The 19728-nt window shown below is 39.2% G+C and overlaps 1 protein-coding gene across 1 annotated transcript; it reads left to right on the forward strand.

Moving 5' to 3' along the window:
- Positions 1 to 102: 102 nt before the first annotated feature.
- Positions 103 to 18556, forward strand: GMCL1 (germ cell-less, spermatogenesis associated 1; the record flags this gene model as incomplete). The annotated part of the gene is made up of 13 exons (XM_009708022.1): positions 103 to 226; positions 3065 to 3161; positions 3981 to 4078; positions 4567 to 4679; positions 5389 to 5454; positions 5633 to 5717; positions 5950 to 6040; positions 6563 to 6703; positions 11139 to 11208; positions 15894 to 15969; positions 16859 to 17004; positions 17210 to 17297; positions 18428 to 18556. Coding segments are annotated over 13 exons (1324 nt in total), but the record flags the coding sequence as incomplete, so codon positions are not given.
- Positions 18557 to 19728: the final 1172 nt, after the last annotated feature.

A 19728-nucleotide genomic window follows, 5' to 3' on the forward strand; every position in this document is an offset into this window, starting at 1 on the left:
GTTATGGGGAGGAAAAAAGCCCTGTCGAGTACTTTATATTTAATGTTGCTTCTGTAACGGAAAAATTTGAAGAGGTGTATCTCTGTTTGCCTTCTTGTATAGGAAAAAATTGAAAAGCACTTCTAAGTATATTTATCAGACTCTGTTTTTGAATGGGGAGAACAGTGATATCAAAATTTGTGCTCTGGGAGAGGAGTGGAACTTGCATAAGATATATTTGTGTCAGGTAAGTGGCTTCATTCTTACTTGCAATAGAACCTGTAATTTTAATAAAACAATACCTGATAGATGTGTGACTTGAAATTTTTTTCTTTTCTTTTTTTCCTTTCATATTTCAGACTTAATCACTTCATGTGGATGCAAACAATTAAACAACTTTTATTTTGCTTTTGATAGTAATGTTAGGAAGCAGAGCTGTAGCTTTGTCTTTGAAAAGTTAATTTGCCCATCTCTTGCTGTTCAATTTTTTTAATCTACTTGTCTTAACCTTGCCACATCCTTTGTGAAAACAGTCCTGGAACTTGTCTTTTGATGTCCTGAGAATATGTTCTTGTTTGCTAAACAAATGGCTGAGAGTCTCCTGCGAAGTTAGTATTATTGCAGAGCACAGGAAGCGCTTCCAGAATGGATTTGTAAAGCTCGTGCTAACCGAGTTCAATTTTACTGTTCCCTGGGACTCAAGTATAGAAACCTGGAGTGAAATTGCTGGAGCTGGGTCTCTGTATTTGTTAGGCAGGCTTCATCCTTGAATGAAGGCTTTCTTGCTGCTGCGTGAGGACAGTATGCACAGAAGCTCTAAAAAGAAATAAATCTTAATGCGTACCTACAAAAAAGATGCTGTGACTACAGGCATTTTATTTTGGACGTGTGTTAAGGTGAAGTTCTTTGTGTTACTTTTTGGGAGTGAAGGGGTACTGTTATCTTTACAATTTGTTCTCTTTATTGCTTTTTCTGTGACAGAAGTGGGGAGAAACCACGGCTTTGTCTTGAAATGTCTAATTCCGTTGTACTGTTAACTTTAAAGTGGGAGTCTAACCTTAGAAGCAATTTATTTGAAGTGGGAAGAGAAAGTAACAGCAGGTACTATACCTGAAAATGTGTGCCCTTCTTTGTTAGCTGTAGTCAAACACAAAACAGCTTTGTGTGTTCTTACAAGGCAAAGATGTCACTGTGAGATGCTCAGCAGGTGGAATGCAGTTTCTCTGGTGTAACGAGTGACGGTAGAAGCGGATTCTTGATTATTTTGTTGTTGTTGTGTTAATGCCATGATTCCAGTGCAGCTACAGCAATTACTTGCATTGGCCACAGCAAGGGAAATTTCATTGCTTTCTTGTAGGAAAAAGCTTTTTATTTTACATGTGTTAGAACCTCTTAAAGACCATAAAATGAGGGCAGGAAAGTCATTTGTGTATAGCCAAAGATTGACCAGTGGCAGCCATCTCTGGATAGAACAGTGGGTGTGTTTGACCAGGGAGGACAGTTGGCGGACAGAGCTTTAGTTGTCCGCTCGCTTCTGACTCTACCTAACAAAAGGAGGATGTAAGTAGGTTGGGCAGTCAGACTTAGGTTGTGCAGCAGAAACAGGGTGGGCACGTTGCTGGTTCGTCCTTAGACTGTTGTCAGCGATGGTGTTTTTATTTGTCATTGTGATTCCATTGTTGTTAAGTCACACATTCATGAAGCTACTGCTTAAAACTTAGTGTGAGTTGACGACTAAAATTGAATATTAAATCACTTCTGTGGATGCTTTTTAACAGACTTTAAAAACTGTGATTTTGTTCTGTAGAGGCCTAGTTGTACAAGTGATGTTCTTGTGAGATGAAATTTTGTGGTTAACTGTTCTTGTAAGTCAGGTTTCTATTTCAATTCATGCTCTGTCATTGGAATTTTGTTGCTATAGGTGAAATATTTTTGGAGGTTAAAAATAGCACTCTTCGTGAATGACTCTTAATGAAGTGATGACTCCTCCTTGCCTTGTTGAGCAGACTGTCTCAGTCTGAAGGTTTCTGTTTCCCTAGTCTCTCAAGTTACTGCACTTAGTTTGATAAACGACAGTAAGGTGCTGCTCTACCTGTTAATGGCAGATCTTGAGAAATGGAGATTTTCCTTTTTCTGATGCTGTTGACTAAAATTATAGAATCGCATGAAACTGAGGAGTTGATCTACATGGCAAAGCTAAGGTAGCCTCATGAGGATTGGGAAGATGAATAAGGTCCTGGTTTTGAGGGTAGTGTGTTATCATAGTCAGGGAGTATACCGAAGGTATAGAAATATTTACATAATCAAATAAAATGAAAATTGGATTTTATGTTATTTGCTGCCCTGAGTTGAAATGCTGAGTTAAGAGGTCAGGGAATATGGTGCTGTACAAATAGACTTTATTTTTTTGATCTCTCAGGTAAACTTCAGTGAGTGATAGCATCTCATAATGGGCACATCTGCTGCTGAGAAGGAAAATCATGAATCCTAGTAGAGCAGTATATTTCACTTCATTTGGATGGAAACCTATCAAATTCTAGTTTTATATGCCTTACACTTTATAATAAAAGGTATATTTACATAAATGGTGTATGTGTATGTGTCCTTGGTATGAGACTACAACCTTGTACATTACTTTGTATGTCTTGCATGCTGCTTCCCCCCCTCCGCCCCCTCGCCCCCAATACCCAAACTGGCATTCCCTAATGCTGGCAGGATTTGTTGTTCACTGGTAACATTAAGGACTTAGTTCTTGGACTAATTATATCCCCATTGGTGGTGTGGTTTATAGGAAAAAGAGCTTATGTGGCTTTTCTAGCCTTTTAAAGCTCTTTACTGGCTCTCATTACAGACATATAGTCCAAATTTTCTATATGCGTTTTCACTTTCAGAAATAGAGCAAATACAATTAGCCCTTTCTCAAGTATATAAGAATGTTTTAGCTTGTGAAAAGTTCCCTTAATACATTTTGTTCTGCATAAAGGTAAATATTAACAAAGTTTTGGTCCATGTGCTGCTTTTGACAGTTTTAATTTGAATGAAATTTCTTACTTGAGTTCTTTTTCTCTCATCTTCCCTCATACAGTCAGGCTACTTTTCCAGTATGTTCAGTGGATCTTGGAAAGAATCTAGCATGAACACCATAGAGTTGGAGATTCCTGACCAAAATATTGATATAGAAGGTAAGTGGGAACCTTTTCTTTTAACATAAACTCTGAAGGTAGAGGTTAAGTTGAACCTGACAAAAAAAATAACTGAAAATACGTTCTTTTTTTAAGAATAATTTTCAAACTAGTAAATAAGAAACTTGAGAGATTGAGGTCTGTGCTCATTCAGTTTTGAGCTTAACTTGGGTCACCGGTAGAGTTGAATTCATTTTTGTGCCTCTGAGTTGCGGGGTGCAGCTGAAAAGCAACCGCTTGTCCTGTTGTTTTGGCATGAGGGCTCTTGAGATCAATGTCTGCAACTCTTGTGGAGACCCAAGTGTCAGAGTGTGAATCCCACCTTCATCTGTCTGGTCTTGAAAAGCTGCTGAATGGAGTGCTCGCAGGGGACCGATGTGAGCTGACAGAATGTTTTGCTATGATTCCAAGCACCATGGTGTGAGGAAGTAGTGTTTTTCAAAAGAATTGCAGAGAAACTTGTAATATCATAGTAGTATGTCAACATTATCCTAGTGATCAATTGCAGAGAAGGATCATGAGGTTTAACTTCTTTTTATCTAGTTTTATGCTTTCCACATTGCTCCATGGCATGACTTGGTGGCTGTTTTAAGGTGAATATTTTGTTTAAATAGTGAAAAGGACTATTTTATTGGTTAATGCTATGTTTTGTGTTTTCTGTTTGTGTGTGTGCTTGGGCTGGTAAATACTAGCTTTTTATCCAGACCAAGTAAGATTGTAGAGAATGTGTGCACTCCAGCGGTTTGGTTTTATCTAAAGTTTCTTTTAGTTATCCGTGCTCAATGCCCTATCTTTGTTTGACACTGGTACTCTTTTCAGCTCTGCAGGTGGCTTTTGGCTCATTGTATAGAGATGACGTGCTAATAAAACCCAGTCGAGTAGTTGCACTTTTAGCAGCAGCCTGCATGCTGCAGCTTGTAAGTAATAAATATGCAATATTTTGATGTTTTCTTTTCAGATAAAGGTAACAGTTCATAACGTACTCGCACGTGTGTACTGTTTCACCCAGAGAAATGAATCATCTTTCCAGACTAATTGGGGAAAAAACCCAAACGTATTGCAGTGGTTTTGTTTAAAAATGCTGTGACTAAGATTCAGTGGTAATATGAAGTGCCGCTTTGAGAATCATATCTAGAAATAGATAAAAATATATTTTAACAGCTCATTTGTTTTACCCTGAAGGTATTAATTAAACTTTTCTTTCATGTGATACGTTCTTAAGAAAAACCTATTTTTCTGGGGAACTTTGGTTTAAATTTTCTGGATAGCATAGCATAGATCGCTGTAGCGGGTATGATTTTGGTAGTTGTTCAGGCATGAAAATTTGTATGAACTGCACGGTCTTTGACGCTTCCTGTTGGGAAGTTAAAACTTTGAATATTTGTGGGTTTTTTCCTCCCCACAGGATGGCTTAATCCAGCAATGTGGTGAAACAATGAAGGAAACCATTAATGCAAAAACTGTGTGTGGTTATTATAATTCAGCGGGGACGTACGGGTTAGACTCTGTGAAGAAAAAGTAAGAATTACTTTCTCCAAGCTACTTTGTACATTGCTAATTAAAAGTGTGAGTTTACAAAGAGTAAAATAATGCCCAGGTTAGTTCTGTGGGGTTTTTTTTTAAAGCCATCTGACCTAGGCTCTGCTTGTCCTATTTAGTTTTTGAGTTTCTAATATAATCAATTGGTGTAGACTATGGTAAATTGATTGGCCTGTGCTGTGAATGCATTAATTGCTGAACTACATTAGTAAAGACAGTATGTTTGGTCTTTAATTTGACAATGAAATAATACTTGTGATCATTGACTGTTTTATCACAAAGCTGCTTTAATATTGAGAACTTAAGCTTAACCTTGTCTTAATTAGGAGGGATAATTATACATTTTGAAGCAGAATTAGTGTTAACTGCTTCCTTCTGCTGTGAATTAGTGTGTTCTCAGAGCTTTTTGTGGCATTAATAGTACTTTGAATTTAGCTTTCACTGTACCCTGAGAGAAACTAAATGCAACTTTAAGAGTTACGGACAATTTTGGAAAATTTTGTGGTAAACTTCATATTTTTGAAATAACTTTTTTCATATTTTTCTGCATTCATGTCTCAGGTTAAAGCAGTATTTCAAAATCATGTGGTACATAATCAGGCTTTGTGAGCCTGAGCAACTGTTGCAGGAATGTTGACATATATAAGAAAAAAAAAAAGAATGTACTAATTCCTTGCTTTTGGTCTAGGTGCCTTGAGTGGCTCTTGAATAACCTGATGACTCACCAGAGTGTTGAACTCTTCAAAGAACTCAGGTATTTAGGCTTCAGCTAACTTGGAGTGATGAAGTACTATTTCTTCCAAAGTACATAACTCACTACAAATGACTTTCTGGGCTATTGATGGTTGCTTGTTACCTGGCTTGCTTTCTTGGTTTTGTCTATATTGTCTCCTAGAACTCTTAGGACTTTTTTTTTTTTTTTCCCCTCCCAGCATAAACCTCATGAAACAGCTGATTAGCTCTTCTAACCTATTTGTAATGCAAGTGGAAATGGATGTGTATACTGCTCTCAAAAAGGTACTTAGCAAAGGGGCTGGCTGGGGCTTCATGAAGTTGAACTCCTGAGTAGTAGTTGATTTATAACACGATGAGAATTTTAGCCTTTTTGGTATTTCCTGAAAGTATTTAATGGAGTATCAGAATCTTTGTAAGAATGAATGCATTATGAAAATGTTCCTTTAATAATGCATGTATTACTTATTTGAAAACTTCTTTAATTAACTCACTTGAGTTTGTTTATTTTTCCTAGTGGATGTTCCTTCAGCTAGTGCCTTCTTGGAATGGGTCTTTGAAACAACTCTTAACCGAAGCTGATGCCTGGTTTGCCAAGCGTAGGAAAGGTAGGATTAATCGGTTTGGCCTTGGATTGTGGAAGATGCTGGTTAGAAGTAAAATACAAGAGTCTTCCTCCACTTCCAGACTTTCTCCCGTTTCCTCTGGGAAGGCTTGCCTTTGCCGACAGTCCCCAGCATCAGATTGTCAACACTGATAGCTTTTTCACTGTTTTGTCCATGTGTTTTCAAGTGAGCCCATAGCTTTTTCATTGTTTTGTCCACGTGTTTTCAAGTGAGCAGACATCGTCCCTATTTTTGCTTTGTTGCTTTTGCTATTGTTCAGTTAGGATAAGCTTTTGTTGCCTTCTCACTAGAAGGCACTAGTGTAATTCAAAAGAGGAAAAGTTTGCTCTAACGTTTCTGCTGAAAGGATTTGAATTCTAAATAATTTCTTAATTTTAGCTGCAAAAGGTGATTTGCCTGTCAATCATAACTTTGATCAATAAGTTAAAAGTCAATCTCAAATATCAATAGGATCTGGAAAATATTTAGGAAAACAAATTGTAATACAGCTGTTCTGTCTTGCAGATCTTGAGGACGACATTGCATTCCTGGAATCAGAACAGGGGAGTGCATTCCTGTCGGTGTTCACACACTTGAGATTACAGTATATCATCAGTGACTTGGCATCAGCCAGAATTATTGAGCGAGATTCCCTAATACCCTCAGGTGAGCGAGTACGCAGCTGATCAAGTTTTGTGTGCCCTTCCTAGCCTGTCCTCCCCTAGAGTAATTGGGAAGATCTAGGTGCGTTTGCTGGTCTTACTGCTCACACGTTTATCTCCAATGTCTGAATTGTGGCTGAAGATTCAGCAGAAGTAGAATATTCAATTTACGTATGTAACAGTCTTAAAAGGCACACACGTAGGTGTGTTAAGCATTTTGTTGATCGGCCGGTTTGTCAAAATACTCCATAATCAACACATAGTACATTGCCAGTATTTAAGTGACCACAGAGCCCAGGACATGCAAAAAAACTTCTGAGAGCGCAAAACTTGCTGGGACTGAACTGTTTTCTAGCCAATATCTTTTTTGGAAAGAGCTGGATCTTTTTTGATAGGATTTGGAGTAATTCTTAAAAATGAAAACCAAAAGCACAAGGTGCTGTGAACTCTTCTCCCATCTTCAAAGACAAGTGTTATTTACAAATAGATACTTAGGATATTTAAGCATTCCTCTCTTGTCCTTTTATTTTCTTTTTAACTTTTATAAAATACATCTTCATTCTAGGTCCTGGTGCTTTTTAAAACTCATAGAGTGAAATGCCATTTAATGTTATTATGAATTACTGCTATTAACAATACGTTATCACTGAAAAATTAAAAGCCTCATTCTCATCTTGCTGCTGAAGTGTTAGTTCACAACTAGGCTTTGTTTTTCGCTTGGAAGCTGTGTAAACCTGGCTGCCGATAGATAAATAAGACTGGAAATGAGTTATCAAGTTGGGCTCTCACTTGAAAATGTTTTTCCACTATGATTCGTATCTTTTATCATGTGAAACAGCTGCCCCTCCTTTTTCCCTTACCCGCACCCCCTCCCCAGAGTTAGTTGTGCTTCTTGTGACAGTGGTTGGAGTTCTCATGCTCTGCCTTTGAATTTGATTCCTGGTATCCTTGCTCCATATTTCACTCTGTTCAGTGCTCCCTTATCATAGTTGAATCTTAGCACTGAATTTTGCATCTTAACTCACTGAAAGTTTGTGGGGTTTTTTTTATAGCTCTCACGTATACAGCTTTGATTTATTTTTTTTATATATATATCTGTCCACGCTATAACTATCCACTCATCTGTGTCTCTGTGATGTCTGTTTATAGATGTAATTGCCAAATGTCAATTAAGACTACTTTTATTGAGTTGTTTGTCACTCTTACTTTGTAACTCCTTGACATCTGTGTTCTTGTCATCTGTCCGTACTTGTAGCCTTGGAGGTCACCTCGGACTCTTGCCATACCTAAATATTTAACCCGTCTTTGAGTTACACTGCTGTCTTCCTGTAAAATTAAAGTTGGGTTTTTTTCCGATCTCATTGGCTTTTTCCTTCATGCTGCCATAGATGTTAACACAGTGATGATATAATGCCACAACAGACTTGTCGGGATATTTCTTTTGAACCCTACTAGCCTCATCAAATTGTTAGGTGCTTTTAAAACACTTCCCTTGCCATGAAGCTGATGTAGTGAGCATCGCTTTACTCAGTTTGTCTTCCTTGTACTGCTGTATCCTGTCTGTGCCAGAAATAATCGTTTAGTTGCTCTTTGTAGCTGAATGTCTGAATAACCTTGAGCACCTCTTTCCTGCACTTTGATGTTTTTGAAGAATGCGGCTGTCAGAAGCTGAATTATGACCCTGTGGTAGGGGGTACCTGTGGGGAGGGTGTAGGGTCCTTTCCTCGCTAGGAATCTGTCAATCTCTTGAGTGAAAGTGGACAATTACTACTGCTAAAATGTGCATACTTCTGGTTCTGGTTTTAATTAATACCTTAGTAGATGGAGAAGAGACCGTCTTCTGCACTAGTTCTGACAAAGTAAAATATGAAGGAACTCGTTTATCCTGTGCTCAGAATGTCTATCTAAAAGTGTTCTTCAGACAGCAGGTGGAGGCAGCGCATTACAGAGTGCTGTGTCGAGCCGAGGGGCCGTTCGTGGGAATGGTCTGGTCAGTCGTGTCTGGTAGATGGGGTGGTTTCGGACCACAAGGAGGTGATCGCATTTTATATTATGCATAAAAATCCTGGAAGAACAGATCTGATCTTTGATACGTGGTATTTTACATGCTTAATTGATGTATAAAGTAAATGTAATCCATCTTACTTCAGGTTGATATTGGTACAGATTATAATCAAAGGGCAAAGGCATCTTCATTGTGTAATAAAAACTAAGATAACTTTGGGTGAATGACCCTTTAGATCCTTAATTTAATGATGACACAGGAGAACTGTGGATTATTTCCTTGTGAAGTGTCCTTGTCAGCATGTGAATGAGATGTTGCAAACCAGAAATTTGCCAGTACTACACTTGATTTCCTTCTCTTAACGTTGCTGTTGTTATCACTTATCAGAACTGTGATGGACAGCCTTTCCTTAGTGTTCTTCAGTGAGTAAATTCTGTGTCTGTACTCAGACCCAGAAGCCTTCAGTCTGCATTTGTCAGAAGAAGAATGTTTCTTAAATTGTTGCAAGATTAATTGCAACTTTGAGGCTGATTTGCTTGTGCTTATTGAAAAAGAATGTGTAGTTTTTGCATAGTTCACAAGGTATTAGGGAGCAAAATGTTTACTCTTTCGTAGTTAAACAGTTCATAAGCTGTGATAAATGCTGACATAGGCTTGGTTGCTTTGTAGTTGTACAGTGGAAAAGGCAGTGTGATGACAATTTTTGTGTGTGTGGATACTGCAGGAAGGGTATCTCATGTTGATGCTCTACCACTGATAATTAATTTTAAAAAAAAAGCTTGAATTCTGAGAGAACTGGAAGAGTGAGGAGGGAAGCAGAGCATAATGTGGAGACCTCTATGTGTGTAATGAAGTGCTGTTAGAGTTTAATACTTGATGGACCTTCTAATCTGTTCATACCATTTTGTAGCCAAAAGCTGTGTTAAGATGAGGAAGTCTTGCTTGTCATTTAAAAGGAGGCTTGGATAAATATTGGTGGTGCACTTTCAAACAGGTGGTTGGCTGCCAGCATCCAGTGTTTACGGTGATTGCATCCTACCTGAGAGAGCCTACAAGTACGAAAATTGCTAGGTAGTTTGTATTGTAGTGTAAGCCTTTTGGATTATTCTAGATGAAATTGTCCTCAGGGAGGTAAAGAAGGGAAATCATGTTGAATAGTTGAAAGAAATGGTGCAATTATTTTTTTTATACCCTGTATGGGCATAGGACCTACGGGAGAAAACTGAAATGCTGTATTAGGAGTTTGCAACAGAGTCTATTCTTGTTTGCATAGAAAAGATGTAAGAGGCAGAAATACACAGTGTCTACGTGAAGTGTTCGTTGGTCAGCTACAGTTGAAATATGACATATGAAATAGATATGTACATATACAAAAATAGAGAAGATGCGCTCTCTGCTGATATTTTTTTTTCCTTCTAGCACATCCCTTCTGTGTTCCTTACCTGTGTAGTGTTCCTTAAATCATTTTTATACTTTCTGTTGTCCTTTGGTTGATTCCCATTTTGGTCCTATCGCAGTCTGAGCCTTAACTCTAGAGTTAGTAGGGCAGGGGCTGGTGTTAGCTTTTGCATCTGGGACTTCCAAGGCAATCTCTATTCTCCCTTCTGTCATCTTCAGAAAGATGACAGAAAAGGCTATTTCTCCCTTCTGTCATCTTCATCAACTACCTGTTTTGGTTTTTGATAACAGTGGTTCTCACTGTTCCTGTCATCCCAGTCCATTTCTCCGTATAGTTTGTTCTTGTACATGACCCTGCATACTTGCCCCTGTTTGTAACCTCGACCAAGAAGAACTTACATCCTGTGCTTTTGAAACTTATACTGATCCCTTTTGTGTAACTGACCTGCAAGCCATTAGTTTTTGTTCTGTTTTATCTCTTGGTTGCAACTGCTAAATTAATACAGCCGATAAAATCTTTATGGTGTTCTCGGAGGAAGACATGATTTATGTTTTTTCCTGGTAGGGGACAATTTCTGTTTGTTTTTCCATATCTGTGATAAGTCACTGTTTCCTTTATCCTTTGATTTTGTTTTCTTCATGTTTAACTTGTGTGGAATTCTGTTGGGGATTCAGAAAACAGCGTCTTCTCAGAGGAGCTTGTTAACAAGCTCCTTGGCTTAACAGAACTTTGCACACTGAGAAAACATGTTGAGTTACATCGCTTCTGGCAATGGTGAATGCTTGGTAAGATGAATATAGTCCTGAATTACTTAGTGTTAGTTGTTGATTTTTATCTGCGCTGCTGCTTCTGTAGTTGAGGCCTGGAGATAACACAAGTGCGTTACCAGGTGGTGGGCTGCATAGGCCATCCAGTTAATAAGTGTAACCTTATTATTTCAATGTAATTTTATTTCTATATTTCAAATGTTTATGAACATCCCCATTCCCAGCTCCAAAGACAACACCAAGCTTATTTATTTTTTTTTAATTTTAGAATGGCTGTCCTCTGTTTACAAACAGCAGTGGTTTGCCATGCTCAGAGCAGAACAAGACAATGATATTGGGTAGGTATATTACAGGCTTTCCTTTATTTCTTTCTTAAATTAGAAACCTTCCTTTAATATAAATTCTGACATGATTGACTTTTGGAGTTTACGTTAAGAAGAGTGGGGGTAAAGCGTACTTCAGTGGTTTTAAACTCTATTCCCTTGGGCTGGCCTATCGCCTGTCCTTTAAACAGTAGAACTATAGAAAACTTGTATAATGCGACCAGAGGTAAATGCTGGGGAGGGATGTTCTGTATTTTTCTTTTATGTTGGTTAATGCTTCTCACTGGTACTTTGCCGTGAAGTCTGTGTTGAGGTTGTGAAAGAGTAACTTATTACCCTTCCGTTTTAAGAACGATGTTAGGAAAAGTACTGCAGATGGAGAAGCAGCCTTTTCTGCCCTGCTTCCTTCCTCCCTGGGCTAGGTGGGAAAGAGCTTGTGGCGTGATGTAACGAACTGTATTGGAGTAGAAGGCAATTTGTCACTTTTTGTTTATGCAGGGATAACTGCATGCTAACCTTTGTTCCTGCCTCTCCCATCCTAGCCTCCCGGGCAGCAAGCGAGAGCCCAGCACCCAGCAGGGCTTGGCATTGTGTGACCTGTTTGCCTCGTTCCCTTCTAATTTCACAGCCTTTCCTCACCCACCTATTTATGTTTCATAGCTCTCTTCACTGCCAGCCCCTCCAGCGTTTCCCAGACTGTGCATCCTTCTCCACTGCTAACACCCTGGTCTCTACGTAATCCTCCTATTTTATATCCTATATTTTCTCCTTCCTAGACCACATGCTGCACTGTGTTGGCATTGCATTGCCATTGAGGACATTCCATCACAGCTATCAGCGTGCATGTGTTGTTTCTGTGCCCTTCCAAAGATATGCACGTTGCTGTACTTTACGTAACACCCTGACTGCTGTCTGCGTGTGTAACGTGTAGTTGGGTTTCCTGAGCCTGTGCCTAACAGGTTGTCAGTGGTGGTGGCTTGGGCAGCGAGGCATGTTGATCTAATGTGTGTTACATGTATGTGTATGATCACAAACTGTTTCCTTGCCTTCTGCTTGATTTTTGCCATGTTGCATTGAGCCAGGTCCTTTAATCTCTTTCTGAATAGCTAAACCATGGCTAAATGCGACTGAGGTAGTTGTTCCTGCCTTTGTCTTCTCTCCTAGTTCTTGGTGTGCCTTGTGGAGAATAAATGTCAGGTCAAGAAGCTGCAAAATGTTGGTTACCATTCAAAAACCAATAAACCAACCTCTTTATTTTCTTCCATCAGTTCTGTTAGCCCAGCATTTGCTGTTCCGAAGATGAGCGTGTTCAATTGCAATGGTAGGCTTCACTTACTAATGGCAATCTGAAAAGCCTAAGAACCGCTGTCCTGATTTGAACCGAAGGCCATGCAGTCTGTGGCAGCGTTCAGCAGTCGAGAGTTACAAATCTCCCATCTTCCTTTAAAGTGAAGAGTGGGTGTTCTTTTGAGGTACTGCTCTGGCAGTCAGTAGGTAGGATTTTCCAGCTGGAGGTTTTGGCTGGATCATTACCGAATGACCAGCCACCAGTGGACCTGTTCTTAAATGCGTACAGTTCTGTTTTGAAACAGCTTACGCTTTAACCCCAACACCCTGTGGCAGTGTCTTCCATGACTTAATTGGAATGGATTATATAGGAAATATTTTCTTAATTACTTCTTTTTAATGTGATCATGTAATAGTATAAAAAAATCCCCCAAACTCTGACTTTAGCCTTAAGAATAGACAAGATCTTTAAGAAGTGATTCTCTTTTTCAATAGCAGTGCTTTAGAAAATGGTAGGGGTAAAGTATGTAATTGTGAGTCTCATCATTTCAGCTCCTGGAGATTAATGTCGGGTGACCGTAACTTGTTTCTGATACTGTTGTTTTCTTAGGAAGACTTTTCTTGTAAAGTTGTCGTTGATGTATCTAACAGTAGATGGTTGTGCAGTGTGTTTTACCTTCTAGCTTGTATGGGAGCCACAGTTGATACAGGAGTGAGTATTAACAGAGTCAGCAAAATTCTGACACAAGATAAGACCATGTATTTGCTTATTTTTTATGTCTTTTGGTAGTTTGCTGTAACACAGTGAGAATATTTTGTAAGCCATCAGATATACATGCCTCTGAAAAAGGAAGCTCTCGTGCAAAACTGAAGATGATGGGGATCATACCAGCTTTAAAATGAGCAACTTTCATGTTCAACTACAGTGCTGATGATTTTGGTGACTGTTGGAATGAGCAGAGTATTTTTCCACGTTTTTCTTGCTTGTCCAGTTTTCTCTTTTGCAGTATGGGATTTATTTTTTTTTTTAAGACAACCAACTAAAACTGATCTCAGGCAGAGAAAGTTTTACTTAACAGCAGACGTCTGTTTGCCCAAATCTCTTATTCTGGCATTCATTGCCAAGGTCTTTCATTAATAGCAATGGTAAGAAGTGGGTGAAATGTAGCATTTCTTCTCAGTGTGTCTTGGCTTCTGACTTTAGTCGTTTACAAACTTAATGGTTCAGGGTGGCATCCAGGTTACTGTTTGTTTAATAGTCAGTAACGGGCTAATTGTCTTTGAACATGGTGTTCTCTGGAGCTGTGTGGGTGGGAGGTGTGGGGGAGCGCGCATGCAGGCGTGCATGGAGTGCTTCCCTGCAGTCCTGTGCAGCTCGGTGATGTCGCTAGTCCATAGCACGCAGTCGCTGGGCAGATGAATGTTACTTGAAGTCCTGAGATCACTTCTCTGTCTTCCAGTGGCAAACTGCAGTGCTGCCCTGCAGTGTGATGCCTGTGGTTCATAACTTGTGTCTTAGAAGGGAAAACACGCAACTGTTCTTTAACCAGTATGTAGCTGGAAGAAAAGAATTAAGATTTTATAAGACCATCCTTTTGTGCGGATCTGCTCCCCTTCCTCTCACACTTACCACCTGCATCAGTATCTTAGCACATTTCTTTCCCTTAGAGATAAGGATGCAGACTTAGTAAGCTGAACGAAATGTGAAGTCTGACTCCCAGTGAGCTGAAGTAAGGCTCTATTTTCGTATCCCACCTGGTGCATAGCATAATTGCACCTGCTTATTCTAGGACTGCCAACATGGAAATTATACTGCTTTGAAATGTGTGATGTGGTTTGCTCCTTTGGTAACTTTAGAGAGGAGAAGAAAATATTTTTCTTCTACTTCATGTAGTTTGCATTTAAAAGGACTAAACATTTTATTCACTCTTCAGAATTTGAGAGTTTTTTAGCGTAATACTGGAGTTTGTGACTTTGAACTGTAGCTGCTCAAGGTTTACTCGTTCTGCTAAAGTTGATCGCTTCTTTTTTTAATTAAACATTTGTTCTGTGGCAGATGCAAGACAGATCTTTTTAGTCCATGACTGGAATAATTTCTACTCTAATAGTCTCTTTGGCAGTGTTTAAGAACGAAATAGAATAACTTGACTGTTCGCTAAGCATGTGGTAGGCCAGCGTAAATGGTTAAAGCTGGAAGTTTTGCATCTTCTGAGGCTGCTTGAGGAATTGAGAGGAGGGAATACTAATGTCTGTCTGAACATTATGTACTAATGTTTGTGAAATTTGTCACTAATTAAACAGAAATAAATCTTTTATTACCATTACTGAATTTAGGTCAACTACACAACCAGTTCAGCTAGAAGATATGGAAGAAGCACGTGGGAGGTTCTTTTGGAATTTGGTTAGCATGATTAGCTTAATTGCTTAACTTATTCATAAAATACTTAATCTTCCAGGATTGCTTTTTACAGAAACAGGGTGTGAAAGACCACCGACTGAGTTTGTTCGTAAAAGCCGTAGCCACAAGTTCTTGTGGTGTGTGTACAGTACGAAGAGAACAGATGTTGCATTTTTTTCTTATTATGGTTTGAAGTATATTGTTTGATATTGTGGGTTTTTAATTTAACTTGCATGTGGGGGTTGCCTTTCATTGTGATTTATAATACCCGCTTTATGCATTTGTCCTCAGTGTAACTTGAAGACTTTCTGGCAATGGTTGCTTATTTGGTTAGTGATGTAATCGTGTCTAGGTTAACTGAGTAACATACCTCTGGAAAACTGGGGCTGATTTTACTTACGCTGGCTCTGCAAGAAGCACCAGTGGAAACTGTTGGGTGAAACAAGTTTACGTTGGTATAGGGTGACAGAGTCAAGAGGCTTGTGGCACTTCACGATCACTGTGGGTAAACTTTTTTAGACAAGTTGCGTAACCAGCCACTTGAGAAATCTTTCACAATGCCTCTGCGGGCGCTGCTGCGGGCGGGCACTGCTTCGTAGCGCTGCCATTCTGCAGAGTCCTGCAGCTGTTCCTTTGCAGTGGCACTCGTTTATATTTGTGCCTCGTAAGTTGGAGTACTGTGCTCAGAAAGGATGTGGGCTTTTTGAGGAGGACTGGAGAAGGTGTTTCATTGCAATAACTATTATTTTCTTATCTGGAAGGGTTCTTTTACAGAAGTCCTACCTAACTGAGGTGTCACAACCTGGTTTATATTGCAGTTTTCTAGAGTAGTTGGATGTTCATGAGACAGTTCGGGTTGGAAGGGATCCTGGGAGGTCGTGTAGTAGTCTAACCTCCGCTCACAGGAGGGTCGGTTGTGTGGTCAGACCAGTTTACTCGGATCTGTTCATCTTTCTGTTAAAAGTACCAGACAAAGCTGTTTAATTGTCCTTAAAGATGCAGTTTTTTTCTGTAGGCCTCAAGAAATAAATAAAGAGGAACTGGAAGGAAACAGCATGAGGTGTGGTCGAAAACTTGCAAAGGATGGTGATGTAAGTATGGCATGTGGTTAACTGTGCATAGCTGACATGTCTTAGACGTGTTAGGTATTTTCAAAACACGTAGGTCTTAATTGTCAAACTGCATCAAAAAGATGTAATAGAGATGGTATGTGAAAGAAATTATTTTGTCCTCCCTAGAAGGATGAAGACACTTGCTGTCTTTGCGATGAATAAGGAATTTGTGTTTTAATTGTGCTCTTGTGCTGCAAGCAAGCCCATGTTTGGAAAAACTTTCTGTGTGTGAAAGGAGGGAATGTAGCCATGAGTTGTCATTTAAGACTTGTAAAATACATGCAGTTAAAGTATAGCTCTGATCACTGATGTCTTTTTAACTGGAAAAGGAAGCTTTCTAGGTAAAATGTTTAATAGTCACCGCCAGAACCCCTATGTGTTCCATATATGTATATGTGTCTTTAGGTAACGGGTCTTGTGAAGCACGAGGAAACGTGAATTTTTTCCCACTGAAGTCACTTAACCTAAGGATGTTGTACTCCAGGGAGTGCTTTAAGCATGAATGGGACCTGTAGTTAAGTGCTACTCAGAAATACAGCACCAGTTAGTAGAATGTAGAAGTATTTTAGATCCACTTGTGTTGAATGTATTTTTGTATGTTTGGAAGGCAGCTCATACTAAACTTGTCTCGTGTAGTCCTCTGTCTGCAAGGGTTGGCCACTGAAGTGAGTGGTTGCCTGCCGAGATGTCTTATGTTTCAGATAGGTGTTGGCAAGGATCCTTGAATCCACCGTACACCTCTGTAGCTGAGAATCCTGTTCCCAAGTTTGATTTGTTGGAGAATTGGCACTTATCATTTGTGTTGTAGCCAATACTCAGACTGGTTGGTTTGATTGGGTTTTTTGGTTTTTTTACTTATGTTCTTCAGTACTGCTGGCGGTGGACTGGGTTCAACTTTGGCTTTGACCTTCTTGTTACTTATACAAATCGTTACATCATTTTCAAACGGAATACGCTGAATCAGCCGTGCAGTGGATCAGTCAGTCTGCAGCCTCGGAGAAACATAGCCTTCAGGTAAACGGCAACCGAGAAGGCAGAGACTGTGGCGTATGCTAAAATGTCTTACCATAACTAAGTCTTTCCATCTGTCCTCGCATTAAATTTTGTTGCCACCAAGTTAGTTACGTTTGAAAATGTTATTCTGTCTCCTTGGGAGAAACTCTTTGTGCTGGAAAAACTAAGTTATGGGAGACTGATTTAACTGTTGTTCTATCCCTAGGTTACGTCTAGCCTCTTTTGATAGCAGTGGGAAAATTATTTGCAGTAGAACGACGGGATATCAGATCCTAACCCTTGAGAAGGACCAGGTATGTTTGCAGATTTTTGAGCTGTTGAACTTGAATTATGGAGTCCAAGGCATGCAAAAAATGCTGACAAGTCAACAACGCTTTTGAAGAGGAGTTGTTCTTCTTGTTATCATTGCTTATGTGGAATTTCAAGCGTTCCTTTTATAGGTAGTAGAAGACTAAGCTGATTTGTGAAGTGTTAACTAGAGTAGGATAGCGTAGATTTCATTAGTGTTGGTAATAGTGAAATTAGTTCCCATGGTGCAGCTGAAGCTCTCTGCTGCTAGGGTAGTGTTCTGCTGGACGGCTGCTTGCTTTCCCAGACTTCTGTCACTGCTGGGATTACCTGTCTGAATAATAGGTCCATCAGACTCCTGCTTAATTAGAGGCAAATTTGGAGTTTGTTTGAAGACTCTCTTGTCTTGTAAACTGAAGAGTTAAAAGAATGCCTGCATGTTGTTCAAGGGTGGTATTTATTACTCTACTGAAAAAAAAAAAAAAACCCAACACAAAAAACCCAACAAATGAAAAGCTGAGCAGAGTGAAGTTTTCTTAAGAGAATGTGCCCATTTCCACCCATCTGTGACAGCAGAATTTAGTAAGGAACATGAAAGACTTGATCATCAAGTTTCTTAAATCCTAATCAGCAGTGATATGTAGATGGTGAGTATGTAAAAAACTTTGCCTTGTAAATACCATCCTTACTGTAGGATAAAGTTTCAGTTTTGCTACCCCAAAAGCTGTTCCTAGAGTAAAACAGAAAAATTCTTACCCACAAACTGTACTTTGCTTTAAAGTATAGACTGTTACGGGTTGCCTGGTTGGTTAAATCTCCTGAAACTGATAGTGGCAGAAAAGTCTGAGGTAAAGTTTGCTCAGCCACTTCTTACGCTTCTGTTATCTTTGATACAGAAGGGTTGGCAGCACTGGGTCAAAGGGTTGTAAGCATTTTGAGAATATCTTATCAGTGTTAATATTGTAAAACATCTGCTTAAGGTGAAGGTGAATTACTGTCTTGGGGGTTTTTTGTCTTCTGCTTTTTAATACATAGTCATTAAAATGCATAGAAGTGACTGTTTAGTCTCAATCTTGTGTGCTTCCCTCTGATGGCATCACTTACTGTGCAAACGTCTGCTGTGTTTGCTTTACAGGAGCAGGTGGTCATGAATTTGGACAGTAGACTCCTGATCTTCCCACTCTACATCTGCTGTAACTTCTTGTACACATCGCCAGAGAAGAAGGCTGACAGTGAGGCACTGCTAGATAATTTGGAACCCTGAGACCTCTTCAGTGGGATATAGTAGCACTTCTGTAACTCTGTATGCCTGCTTTAAGTTAAACGCCCTGCTGACGCACAGAGCTTTGACAACAACAAAGGCCTTACACTGTAGCAAATATATATGGCCTTATTATACTCCTATGCATATCTGAAGAGAAGATCAGAAATTATATAGGCCAAAACTGATTATCCCATTTCTCTTTGTTTATTTCTGTTCTGCATCTTCAGACAGCAGCCATTCCATATTTGAGAAATGTTACACTTATTATTCTGGGCGAAAACTGAGCCAAATTGGAAACAGGGACTTTGTGCGAACGACGTCTTACCACCGTACCTGTCAGATTCTGAGCACACATTGTAGGCCGTGTGGTTTTTGTTAGTGTGTGTTTTGGGGTTTATTAACAACTGATCTGTAAATACCAGATCCATGTTCTGCTTACTTTTGTGGTCCTTTTCCATTAGGGCCAGATACATCTGTGTAAATGTTGCCTGTCAACTTTTGTTAGTTATTTAACTGTACAGGCTATCAAACCTGCTTGTTTTTAAGCCTTTATTGTGTCTCATACGCATACATTTCTTTCTTGTTCTTGGGGTTGTTTTAACATTGCAGCAAATATTTATCCTTTTTTTGGCATGTGAATTTGCTAATAAGGATGCTGGTAAGGGAATTATTTTTTTCCAGTACTGAAAATACTCGAATGTACTAACCGTCATTTGAGTCTATTACAGCAGCAGCTTTCAGCTAGGATTCTACTGAATGCTTGCTATACTCACATGAACCAAATACCAGTTTTTACACATTGTTTCTTGTGACTTGTTTTAACTGTTCCATTGGGAATACATCCCGTTTTAGCTCAGGAACTTGTGACCTTTGAGTGCCTTTTCAGATGTATGTGTTAACACAAACTTCACATCAGTTAAGCAAGGTCACAGGATCCAAAGCAAGAGCTGGAAAGAAGGGATTCCTTTTCAGTTGGTTGGACAAATGAGTCAAGTGTAAGAGGTACACTGTATGCGTTCTTTGTATGTCTTGGGGTTTATGTTTGTGTGTTGCAATTTTGAATTCTTACAGCAAGATTTTTGGACTCAAAAGTGGGAATTTTGCCTCTTTAGTAGCCTATTTTTTTAATGTTGTCAGAAAAGTATAAAACCATTTGTACTTTATAACAAGGA

This window comes from Cariama cristata, unplaced genomic scaffold (assembly GCF_000690535.1).
Source record: "Cariama cristata isolate BGI_N322 unplaced genomic scaffold, ASM69053v1 scaffold24609, whole genome shotgun sequence".
Classification (NCBI taxonomy): Eukaryota; Metazoa; Chordata; class Aves; order Cariamiformes; family Cariamidae; genus Cariama; species Cariama cristata.